At 51.0% G+C, this 11,870-nt stretch overlaps 2 protein-coding genes across 6 annotated transcripts in view; both read right to left on the reverse strand.

The window, feature by feature from the left end:
* The window catches only part of LOC108250980 (diacylglycerol kinase delta), a 14,882-nt gene extending 6,679 nt beyond the window's left edge, over positions 1–8,203 (reverse strand). The window contains exons 1-18 of one of the 2 annotated variants that reach the window (XM_025002802.2): positions 8,034–8,203; positions 4,794–4,904; positions 4,596–4,676; positions 3,293–3,397; positions 3,088–3,220; positions 2,857–2,963; positions 2,653–2,778; positions 2,477–2,579; positions 2,215–2,377; positions 2,028–2,136; positions 1,819–1,958; positions 1,667–1,751; positions 1,467–1,561; positions 1,284–1,383; positions 896–1,199; positions 463–624; positions 267–395; positions 118–193 (exon numbers count right to left, since the gene is read on the reverse strand). In XM_025002802.2, the coding sequence (XP_024858570.1) occupies positions 118–193; positions 267–395; positions 463–624; positions 896–1,199; positions 1,284–1,383; positions 1,467–1,561; positions 1,667–1,751; positions 1,819–1,958; positions 2,028–2,136; positions 2,215–2,377; positions 2,477–2,579; positions 2,653–2,778; positions 2,857–2,963; positions 3,088–3,220; positions 3,293–3,397; positions 4,596–4,676; positions 4,794–4,904; positions 8,034–8,171 (2,267 nt within the window). In that variant the 5' untranslated portion in view covers positions 8,172–8,203. Of the gene's footprint in view, positions 1–117; positions 194–266; positions 396–462; positions 625–895; positions 1,200–1,283; positions 1,384–1,466; positions 1,592–1,666; positions 1,752–1,818; positions 1,959–2,027; positions 2,137–2,214; positions 2,378–2,476; positions 2,580–2,652; positions 2,779–2,856; positions 2,964–3,087; positions 3,221–3,292; positions 3,398–4,595; positions 4,677–4,793; positions 4,905–8,033 lie in introns of both variants that reach the window. The other variant, XM_017441104.3, reaches the window with a different exon arrangement.
* A 979-nt stretch (positions 8,204–9,182) lies between these two features.
* LOC108250982 (S-arrestin-like) overlaps positions 9,183–11,870 on the reverse strand; it is a 12,051-nt gene continuing 9,363 nt past the window's right edge. For 2 of the 4 annotated variants that reach the window (XM_017441107.3, XM_017441108.3), the window contains exons 10-16: positions 11,519–11,591; positions 11,302–11,439; positions 10,799–10,876; positions 10,682–10,696; positions 10,551–10,603; positions 10,112–10,121; positions 9,183–9,499 (exon numbers count right to left, since the gene is read on the reverse strand). In XM_017441107.3, coding sequence (XP_017296596.1) covers positions 9,406–9,499; positions 10,112–10,121; positions 10,551–10,603; positions 10,682–10,696; positions 10,799–10,876; positions 11,302–11,439; positions 11,519–11,591 — 461 coding nt within the window. In that variant the 3' untranslated portion in view covers positions 9,183–9,405. Of the gene's footprint in view, positions 9,500–10,111; positions 10,122–10,550; positions 10,604–10,681; positions 10,697–10,798; positions 10,877–11,301; positions 11,474–11,518; positions 11,592–11,870 lie in introns of all 4 variants that reach the window. The other 2 variants (XM_017441109.3, XM_025002807.2) reach the window with 2 other exon arrangements.

The following is an 11,870-nucleotide window of genomic DNA, read 5'->3' on the forward strand; positions in this document are numbered from 1 at the left end:
TCTGCGGGTGTCTGCGGGTGTCTGTGGGTGTCTGCGGGTGTCTGCAGGTGTCTGCGGGTGTCTGCGGGTGTCTGCAGGTGTCTGCAGGTGTCTGCAGGTGAGCGCTCGGTGTCTTACATGTTGTCGGCGTCACAGCTGAACGGGTCGGCGTTGACCAGCAGCCGACTGATGACAGAGCTGCTCGACAGAGAGCCTGAAACACACAGAGAGTTCAAACCACCTCCAGGTAAATCCACACAGGTGGAGACAGGAAGAGAACAGCTCACCTGGATACAGGATCTTTGTGTTCAGCATGGGCATGATGTCCCTACTTCCTGTATGGACAGGAAGTGAAGCAGAGCTGCCCAGTGACAGGCTGCCTTTACTGATCAGCTTCTCACAGGGCGTCTTACTGACTAAAGACACAGAGACACAGACAGGTGAGCACCTGTGTGTTCAGGACGGGTCGCACCTGGTCCTCACCTCTACGGCTGCTGCGCTGTTTGGAGCTGCAGGTGGACTGCAGGGACATCTGGTCCTCTTCCACGTCCTCTTCCTCCTCCTCCTCCACCAGACCCACCTGCTGCTCGGCCCGACCCACAGAGAACACCTGCTGCTGGGTCTGAGCGTTCTGCTCGTCCACAGCTGGAACACACGCAGAACCGTCAAACCCAGGCACAGAACACACACCTGGACTCAGAACACACACCTGGACTCAGAACACATACCTGGACACAGAACACACACCTGGACTCAGAACACACACACCTGGACTCAGAACACACCTGGACTCAGAACACACCTGGGCTCAGAACACACCTGGACTCAGAACACACACCTGGACTCAGAACACACACCTGGACTCAGAACACACACCTGGACTCAGAACACACCTGGACTCAGTCAGGTGACCCACCTTTCTCCGTGTGCTCGATGATCTGGCGGATCGCCTTCTTCAGACTGTTGGCTCTCAGCATCAGCTGCTCTCGAGGTTTAAAGATGGCCGCCGCAGCCGTGGTCCTCGGTGAACAGGGAGGGGAGGTGGGTGAGACGTGGGGGGGAGGGAGAGGACGAAGAGGGAGAGGAAGGCCGACCACCTCCACCTCCTCCTGCTCCTCAGCAATGGTTGGGGGAGGAGCCGGGGGCGGGACTGACGAGGCCTGAGACTCTTCATCCAGAGTCTTCAGCAGAGAGTCCAGTTTCTCCTTCAGAACTCCGCACTGCAACACAAGCATGACTCATCGAAAACGCCGACATGACTCATCAGGTTAGAGCTGTGTTAGTCGATGACAGAGACGTCGTACCTTCTTGGCCATGGCCTCAGACTCCTCCGAGCTCTCCGTGTTCTTCTCATAGGCTTTACCAACACGAGCCACAAAGTCCTTCACCGTCTCACACAGAACCCTGAGTCCAAACACACAACGAGCCCGTTAGAGAACAGCCGGGGCGCAGCAGTCAGCGGACCTGCAACAGAAACACCGGCGTACTTGGCAGAGGAGATGACCACGGAGTGCTGGTCTGAGGTCAGGATCTTAGTCAGGTGAGCGGCCACCGAGTCCTCGTAGGTGAGGATCTGCTGAACCTGGGTCGGAGGAAGAAACGATCTGAGAACCTGTCAGAGAACCATCAGCATTATTATCCACGGCAAAACAGCTCACGCAAACAACAGGAAGTGATGTCACACTACCTCAGAGTCGTCGCTGCAGTCCTCGGTCACAGTGGAGGTAGAGTGTTGCCGTGGCAACTTTGTCTCGTAGACCATGATGCTCCACCTACAGGACAAGGAGACGTTACGGCCTCACCTGGACTGCAGGTGTCAGACGGCTGACATCACCTCACCTGTCTAACATCTTGGTGCTGGCTCGCTCCAGCTTCTCCAGAATCTGAGGCAACTGTGTGTCGTCGTCACAAGCTGAACCCCAGCCCAGAACTCGAGCCAGATCGTTCCCGGTCCCCAGAGGAAGAACCCCCAGCTGACACTGAAAGGCAGATCACGTCAGCCTCTCGTTAAGCCCACAGAGATGCCTAACGAGGCGGATATTTGGCACCTGTTTGTGCAGCATGAGAGCATCGATCTCAGAGAGGACCCAGCCGACGCTGCCGTCTCCTCCGCAAACCAGGATCCTGAACGTGTCAAACTTCTGGAACAAGCGCAGGCTGCCAGACAGAGACACAGCTTTAAAGTCTCCACGCGTCTGCTTCCCATTACCCTGTGTGTGTGTGTGTGGGTCTAACCCCAGGTGAGGTCCTCCGTTCATCAGGTCGAACACCTGCGCAGGGTTCAGCAGCTGTTTGAAGCGCCGCAGGAACTTCACTCCCTGATTGTCTCCACTTTTAGAGTTGACAAAAACCAGCAAAGGACTGGTGCAGGACGGAGGACAGGACGCCTTCCAGAAACCTGCACACGCACGCTCACGTTAGACTGGACACGCAGCCAGGTGTTTCACCGTGCTGTAGTGACAACACTCCACCACCGGGGGGCAGCAGCGTTCCTCACCATCAGAGTCGATGCTGTTGAGCGCCGTCGGAGGAATAACCGACACTTTGCACTGACCCAGAGGACACTTGGACGGCAGCTGCTCCTTACAGGCTGAGTGCACCTGGAGACAGAGCACACCTGAGGTTCAGCACACCTGTTAGGAGTTCACCTGAGCCCGTGTTTGTGAGTCTCACCATGGCTTTGCACCAGAGACACCTCCAGTCCTGCAGCCGGAGGACGCTGCCGCACGTCTTATCGCACACGCTACATTTGGCCGACACGGGAAGGTTCCCCTCCAACCACTGATGAGGCATCGACACCTGAAGAAACCAGGTGAGGAGACAGCTGAGGAAACCAAGGGCGGGGTCAGAGGTCACCGGTGTGTGTGCGTGTCTCACCCCATCCTCGTCCTCGATGATGTCCTTCCCGATAGAAGCGAGGGTCGTCCACTTACAGTTGTTGGTCGCTCGGACCGCACAACGCTTGTGAGCCTTAAACTTACACACTGCAGAGCGCGCACGCACACGCACGCACGCACGCACACACACACACACACAAAGAAGTGTGTGTCAGAGACAACATGCTGATCTGCCACAAACAGAAATCCGGTGTTTGTTGTTGTTGTTTACCTTCACAGGACAGCCCGTGCGAGGTGACGCCAGACAGCGCCTCCCTGCACACGTTGCAGTACGTGGGTCTGGCGTGGGAGCAGGCGTACCAGTTGTGCATCCCGCTGAAGTGGTCCATGCTGTACTGGGTGGACTGGGGGACAGAGACAGGTGAGCTGCAGGTCCTGACACTCACCTGGAGGACACAGGGGAGAACTGCTCTCACCTCATAGTTCTGTCTGTTCTGGGCGCTGCGCAGCGCCGCCATCCACTCCTCCATCTCCTTCCTGTTGTCGGCACACAGGATGAGGCGCCTGCAGGGGGTGATCACCTGGAACACAGGTACGCAGATCAGCTGATCAGCAGAAAAATACACATCTTCCTCGTTTCAGAACATCCACAGACGGAACAGCAGCTGGGAGACGGCGTCCACATTTTACCAAAGCTTCTGATCCGCGCTGCATTCAGGGAGCGTCAGACAATCTGAACAGCATCGTGGACAAGTTCACGTCTCCGGTCAACACCGGATAAACCTCCCAGGAACCGTTTCCAGAACCGGATCCAGGAGGTTCCAGAACTTCAGTCTCAGTGCTGAGCCCAGATGTGGTTTGAGTCGCAGTTACACACAGCTGTACTGTTCTGATGATGGTGTGTGTGTGTGTGTGTGTGTGTGTGTGTGACGCAGATCTCTACTTCCTGTTCAGATGTTCAACAATGGGACTCCTGTTCCCACACTGACAGAAATAGATCCGGAGAACCGGAGAGCGGATCATGTGTCTGCGGGTCTTTATCAGGTTTCAGCTGTTGGTGGAGAAGAAACAGCCGAAGTTCTTCCTTCGGCTGTTTCTGAATTCTTTCACGACTAAACCGACCCACCGAGCAGACGGGTCGGTGCCGTTAGAACTCAAACGGGTCTCTGACATCAGCTGGGAGAACAAAACCGGAACTTTTCCCAGAAGATTTCAGCTCCAAACATGGACATTCTGGTTCTGCTGTGGAATGTTCTCACAGCCCGGAGCGGCGGCTGGCCCAAAGCCCGGATCGGATCGGAACCACACTGTGCTCCGTTCACTTCGGCTTTTATTCTTCTTCACAGGACGGTTCTGATCCAAATACTTAACCCAAACCAGAGAACAGAAGAGTCCATGCTGTCCACATCTGCTGCGTTTAGAAACAGAACCCGCCACAACACCGGGTACAGAACCCGCCATAACACCGGGTACAGAACCAGTCACAACACCGGGTACAGAACCTGCCACAACACCGGGTACAGAACCCGTCACAACACCGGGTACAAAACCATGACCATTTAGCTTGTGGGCGTGGCCATGGAGCTCCTATAGGCTCAGTGAGCTGTCAATCAAAAGCTAAGGATGCTGGTTAATAACGTTTCCATGGAAACCAGACATGAGAGAATACAAGAAAACTCTCCCAGCTGCAGCTGACAGGAAGTGATGCAACAACCAGCAGGAAGTCAGTCTGTGGTTGTGCAGTTTTCCTGAGCTGACTCCATGAGCGTCTGGACTCACCGTGAAGCTGTTGTTGACGTTCTTGGTGCTGGACTCGGCCACGCTGGCGTCCGTCAGGTCCACCTCGTCGAAGATGATGGACTGCAGACAGACAGGAAGCCACAGCTGACCAATCAGCACTCACCTCTTTAACAGTCCTGATGAAGGAACTGACTTCTGATCAGGCTCCGCCCACCGCCCGCCCACCTGAGGACTCACCTTGCTGGTCTGGGCGTAGTACAGCGTCCGTCCTCTCAGCTTAAAGTATCGTCTCTTCCAGCGCTGGAACGAGTTGGTCTGTTTCAGCAGCGTCCCCTCCTTCAGTACCGTCTGTTAGAGAGACAGGAAGTGAGGGGCGGAGCCTCACCATCATCATCACTGGTTCATATTTAAAGACATCCAGACCTGGTCCAGGGTTTCTGTGTCCGGGTGTAATAAAACCTGGAGAAGCTGAATGCTGACAGGTAAAACCTAAAATGAGCTAAACCAGAGCTACGTTTTAATTTAAACCTTTATTTAAGCAGGACGTCTGTTAAACAGCAGCTAAAATGAGCCGATCTGTAGCTGAAACCAGCCAGCAGCAGCTGAAGCAGGTTTCTAAGAGTTTCTGAAGGAGCTGGACGGGTTCTTCCAGAGGGAATCCTTTAAAGGTTTTAAAATATAATTACGTTAAAGGTAAAACATTTAAAACGTATAAAATTAGGAGCCTGAAAGCAGCACAAAGTTTAAGGAAGGTGTTCAGATGACCATCTGGTCTTCAGCAGGACCCGGGGTCCAGGTGAGAAGCCAGCGATCAGCAGCCCTGAGGCTCCGCCCACAACTGCCACCGGGCAGTCTGACCCCGCCCACAAGGCCAATTCACCTGAGAAGACTCGTTCAGGTTCTAAAAGGATTCAAATTTAATATCAGCTACAAAAATACTGAGTCTTCTTGTTTCATTCATTCACTCACTCACTCACTCACTCACTCACTCACTCACTCACTCACTCAATCAATCACACTCTCACTCTCTCTCTCACTCTCTCACTCACTCACCTGTTCTGACTAAAACAGTGACATCAGAAACATCAAGATTTTTCTCATCTTCTAACAAACCAGATGTTTCCCAGGTTTCTGGTCTTTCTGAGAGTCCCCTCTTCATCATGAGGGCCTCCTCTTCATCATGAGGGCCTCCTCTTCATCATGAGAGTCTCCTCTTCATCATGAGGGCCTCCTCTTCATTGTGAGGGCCTCCTCTTCATCATGAGAGCCTCCTCTTCATCATGTGATGAAGAGGAGGACGCAGGTCTGAGTGGAGGTCCAGCTGACTGTGGATCTCTCACAGTGACGCCAGGAGAGGGTCGGCTGGATCTGAAGGTTCCTCAGGTCCTGAGAGGACTCTGACGGTTTAAAGTGACAGAACGATGTGGTTCTGACCCGGTTCTGTGGCTGTGGGAAACCAAACCGGTTCTTTGCAGTTTTTTTCTTTTACAGAACCAGCTCTGACCCGACGGATGGAACCATTTTAATAGAAAACAGCAGCTTTAAACGGAAACTAGGCTTCAGTCACACTGCTGCCTTCAGGGACTGCAGGAAACCACAGCTTCCACAGAATCCTGAACTCATCAGTGTGTCTCTGAGGTGATGTGAGTCGGTCATGTCAGGTCAGAGTCCACCAGTGTGGCTGAGTCATCCTCAGCGGTCTCCTCTTCCTCCTCTTCCTCCTCCTCCTCCTCCTCCTCCTCCTCTTCTGCCTCCTCCTCATTCTCCATTTAATGTCCAAATATAATAATTAGCTCGTCAACACCGGCGCTTCATTTCAGAACCAGACCAGAGGACAGATGTTTACCCAGAATGCACTGCAGCTGTCAGCACGGTGGTGGAGGACTGATGGTTTGGGCTGATTCTGGAGTCAGATGTGACAAACACAGCAGAACGGTCCAGAACCAGAACCTCAGAGAGCTGAGCAGAAAAGAAGAGTGGGCCACAACTCCTCCACAACCAGGAACCCACTGAGAGTTCTGCTGCTGGAGGAGGTTCTGTTGGGTCAGGAGCTGGACCCAGGTTCTGCTGGGTCAGAGGAACCAGTTCTTTACTCACAGCTTCAACAGTTTGGTGTTTTAATAAAAATAAACAAGCTGTCTGGATTTAAAACATTTTACTCCAGATGGAGATTTATTTATTTGATCCTGATACATAAACCTCAGATTTTTAATGGTAATTGTTTATTTTTTAATATAAATTTGTGGTTTGAGTCATATTACGGACAATAGCACAATAAAATAAATAAATTTTAAAAGGTCATCAGATGAAAAGGAGTTCTTAAAAACAGAAAAAATAATATCAGTAACTGTTTACACAGCTCTTAAACTTTTTAAATGACGGACTCTGGAGTTTCCGAGCTTTTTCCGTGTCCCTGAACGCAGCAGCAGAAGCTGCGTAGTAACCAGCTGATCAATAATCAATAACACGATCACCCGCTACTCACAGACAGAACTCTGACCCGCGAGACCCGCTGCAGCTGAACGGAACCCGAACCGAACCCCAGGAGGCCCGTTAGATCTCACCGACGCTAACGGGAAACAATAACGGGTTCTGGAGACGTCATCCCCCGGCCACACAGCCCACATCTGCCTGAACACCAACCGAACCGAACCGAACCGAACCGAACCGAACCGGACCGGACCAGGACTTCAGCCCGGAGCGGCCGGTGGTTCGTTTTCGGGACTATTTTTCTCTGTGGACTTTTTATTTTTGTAAACTAAAGTTAGCATCGTGCTACACGCAGCTTATTTTAGTAAAAACGCCACAAACAGAACCGTCTTCCACCCGAACCTGAACCAAAACCGAACCATTTGTTCCCGTTAAATCGTTTACTGGCAGCGTTAGTAAGGAGGTTCTGGTCCAGACCCCGAAATGTTCCGGATTCTCTCGGAGGCAGATATATTCGGTCCAAACTCCATTCAAAACCCGGCGGATTTAAACTGATATCTGTCTCTAAAATATATATATTTTATCAAACTGATATTTAAAACCATCAGAAGATAAGAAACACTTCCTGCCTTTAATTCGGCATCATTAAATTCCACCGGGAGCTTACAGATTGGTTCTGGGCTCCGGGTTTAGGCGGCTGAGGAGGCCGGCAGTGGGCGCCTCCAGTGGGCAGCGGATGAGGAGGATGAGGGGGAGGAAGATCTCAAAGCGGCGGTTAAAGATGAAGCGGAACAAACTCAGGTCCGGTCCGTTTGAGCCGGATCAGAACACAAACTCCAAGCCATCAGAAAATAACTGCCTTCGTGTTTGAAACTTTATGAAACCGGCCCGCGAGGCATGAAGTTTAAAAGTAGCCGCTGTTTTCCGGAAGTTCGGTGCACCGGGTCCGCCTCGGACAGAGCGGAGCAGCCCGGGGCTCTGTGTGGCCCAGTCCCCTGAATGGCCACGGACGGGCCGTAAAACGCGCCCGGTTCTGACCCCTCGTACCTTGCTGCGGATCTGACCGGACGTCGACACTTTCCTGATGAGTTTCTGCGGGGATCCGGGCTCCTGCTCCGGCTCGCTATCCGACGACTCGTCCGGGCACCGGGCCGCGATGGACTCCGGTCCCCCTGCCTCCGCCATCCTGTCATCAGACCCCCGGGAGGAGCCGGGGAGGCGGCGCCCCCCAGCGGCAGGCGGCGGGCGGCGCAGGGGAGGCGCTGAGCGCGGCGCGCAGTGCCCTCTGCTGGTCAAACTCTGAATGACAACTGATAGGAGAAGTTATAATTATAAAAACATACAGATATTTATGGTATAATATACCTTCAGTCCATATAAACACAGTAACCTCTGAAATCAAAACACATAGATGTAATAAAAACTGTCAGCTGACAGAAACTAATAAATAACTGCTTTATCTAGTTTAACATTCGGTTTAAATGATCCCTTCAAAAAATACAAAAGTGAGAGCAAAATAATGGGTCAGATCAGACTCCAAAAGCTCTAAGGTTTAACCCTGAGTTTCTCTGATCTTTTCTAATAATTTAAAGTAATGCTGCTCCACCTGAAGGTGGACAGGTTTGTGGTGGCAGAACACGAGAAACAACTACAGGCAGGTTTCAGTATTACCATGTTTGTGCACTGTAGTACTACAGTATTACTGCATAATATTAAAATGTGTTCTGATCCTTCTGTTTGTGTCCATACATGCTGTATTTTAAGAGTCAGTGTTACAGCTGGACCTTGTCTGGAGACAGAATGTCCCTCAGTGTGAAATGTGTCATCATGTGTGAAGACGGTTGTTATAACTTTAACTAATCAGTCGTGTTTAAACTGTCAGGGACGAGAATCTGTTTCCAATAAATCCCCCAGCTGTCAGTCTATTAGTCCTTTATTTAACTCTGTTTCATGGGGTTTTTACATTTTAAATCAACAATTAACAACAAACATCCGCCCGCAGCACCTGCCCCCAGGACAAGTTGAAGAAAAAATAAATAAATAGATAAATAAAACTGAAAAGGGGGGGACCACATGACTGTGGTTCAAAATAATCTGTACCTTTAACGGGACAGAAAACGATTCCAGGTTATTTCAAACGATTCGGTCGTACCAGCCAAAAGACAAACCAAATGCAAAAGACTCAAACATGCAAACTGCTGTCAACAGGAAGTTTCTTTATTGTAGGAGCAGCAGAAGAAGAAACTACAAACTGTCAGTGTCACTAAAACACTGTCAGAAATACAGAAACATCATCAAATATAAGTTTGTTTCTGCTACAAAACACTAAGAAGAAACAAAGAGACGCCGAGAGACACGTTAGCCATGAACCGGTTGGTGTTTGTGATCAGCTCCGGCCGCTGGCAGCCATCTTTGTAGTTCAGGCCTCGGCGGGGGACTCGTCATCGTCTCCGTAGACGACGCCCTTCAGGTAGGCCCGTTTAAAGTCCTCAAACACCATGTCATCAGGTTCACTGCAGGGAACACAGGACAGCTTCAGAGGAAGGTTCTGTCCCGAGAACCGCTGATCGTCCAACCGTCATCCAACCATCATCCAACCATCATCCAACCGTCCATCGTCCAACCGTCCATCCATCCATCATCCAACCATCCATCCATCCATCATCCATCCATCCTCAAACACCATGTCGTCAGGTTCACTGCAGGGAACACAGGACAGCTTCAGAGGAAGGTTCTGCCCCGAGAACCACTGATCGTCCAACCATCATCCAACCGTCTATCGTCCAACCGTCCGTCCATCATCCAACCAACTATCCATCATCTGTCTGTCCATCCATCACCCAACCATCCATCCATCCATCCATCCAACCGTTCATCCATCCATCATCCAACCAGTCGGGTCTTGAAGACCCAGACCAGACAGGATATAAATTCCCAGGATCTGCCCCGGGGTTTCCTCCAGGGCAGATCCATGAGGTGCCTCCTGATCAGATGTCTGGACCAGCAGGAACACGGTCAGAACCCTTCTCCAGATACAGAAAACAGGCGTGGACTGAAGAGCCAAACTCTCAGCTTTTATTCTACAGGAGAGGCTGAAAGGTCATGTGATCGAACAGAAACCTCACCTGTCTTTACCTGAAGGTCAGCAGCAGAAAAAGGAGAAGAGACGGTTTAACACCAAGAGTTTATCTCTGGAGCCCTTCCTTCTGATTAATGACTTCATAAGTTTTTTTATAAAAACTTTAATTCTTTTAATTGTTTTAGTTCAGTCAAAGTTTATAAAAGTATGAAAATGATGCAGTTTTACTGAACAGAGAGCAGAACAGACATACAAACCTCTGTTTGTTCAAAGTTTCAGTTAAACACAAACCTGAACCGCTAATCGATCGATGATCAATATACTGATAAGATGTTTCCTGAAAGTTAAACTCAGGATGTCTTCGAACTATCTGAAGCAAAAAGGTTCAGGCGACGAGTTCAGAGACACTATCAGGTCCTGGTTCTGAGTTCAGACACTCTGCAGGTGTGCTGAGGGGGCGGAGCTACAGGTGTGTGGGTCGTTACCTTGTTCAGGTTTAGGATGCATCAGTTTGAAGGGAACCTCCAGGGACACGTCACTGAAACACACACAGAGCTGTGAGCGTGCACGTCAGCTGAAACCCACACACACACTGACAGTATGAGCGTGCACGTACCTGGAGCCCACCATCCTGGTGAGCAGCAGCAAACAGAGGAGACACAATCAGTTCACAGGGCTCATCCTGCCACTGAGGAACAAAACCTTCCCAGCATGCCGAGCGGCGCACACTCACCCAGACGCAATCATCTTCAGCACCACCTTGTAGGAGACCAGCATCCCCTGAACCTCCTTCAGGACCTCCTGCTTCACACTGAAACACAGAAATCAGATCTCCTCACTCAGCAGCATCTGCAGCGCCCCCTGCTGTCTACGGTCAGAACTTTGTTTGTTTTAGTCAAACACGTTGAAGCTGCTGAGCAACGCCTGAAGTAAACCTTTGAGCGGAGGACTCTGCTGGTTTGGCAGAACCACAGATTCATGTCACCTTCATCAGGTTCAGGTCTTTCTGGTCTCAGTTTGCTCGAAGCAAACGTTCTTTGCAGACGAGAACCAGAAGACCTGGCCCTACAGGAAGATGTTTCCACTGTGGCTCCTGAGCCTAGAGGTCCAGACAGATCTGACACTTCTGATCGGATCAGAGGGAGAACTGGTCTGTGGACCCGTCCTTCAGGACCTGAATGGGGGCTCTGCAGTGTCGGCACATTAACAGCAGAGTGTGTGAGTTTGTGTCTCTACATGCTGGATGAAGCCAGGTTGGTGTCTTCATGTTTGAGTCGTCCATCCAGAGCGATTCCTCTGCGCTCCTTGTTGTACGCCAGCAGCGGGTACAGGGTGTAGTCCTTCTTCAGGGTGGTCCCGGAGGGCACAGAGTCCCTGTCAGAGACATAAAGACATAAACACAAAAAGCCTTCCACGTGAAGGCCATGTTTCCTGTGAGACAACAGAAACTCACTCTGTCTCTTCTCTGGCCACAGATTTCACATATTTGTCATTGGAGTAAAGAACAACGTTCGTCACCTGTTCGACTGAACACAGAAACAAAACGTGTCAACAGAAACACACACACACACACACACACACACACACACAACAAACAGGAAGTAACACCAACACATGCAGGTCATCATTCTGACAGGTAATGAGTCGTGGGCAGGTCACGTTCCAACAACCTGTGACGGTAAAACGTTTCTTCTGGTCAACAGAACTGAACTGCAAAGGTGTAGACAGGTGTGGGCTGATGTAGGTGAGAGGAGACAGGTGTGGGCTGATGTAGATGAGAGTAAACAGGTGTGGGCTGATGTAGA

Source organism: Kryptolebias marmoratus, linkage group LG2 (assembly GCF_001649575.2).
Source record: "Kryptolebias marmoratus isolate JLee-2015 linkage group LG2, ASM164957v2, whole genome shotgun sequence".
Classification (NCBI taxonomy): Eukaryota; Metazoa; Chordata; class Actinopteri; order Cyprinodontiformes; family Rivulidae; genus Kryptolebias; species Kryptolebias marmoratus.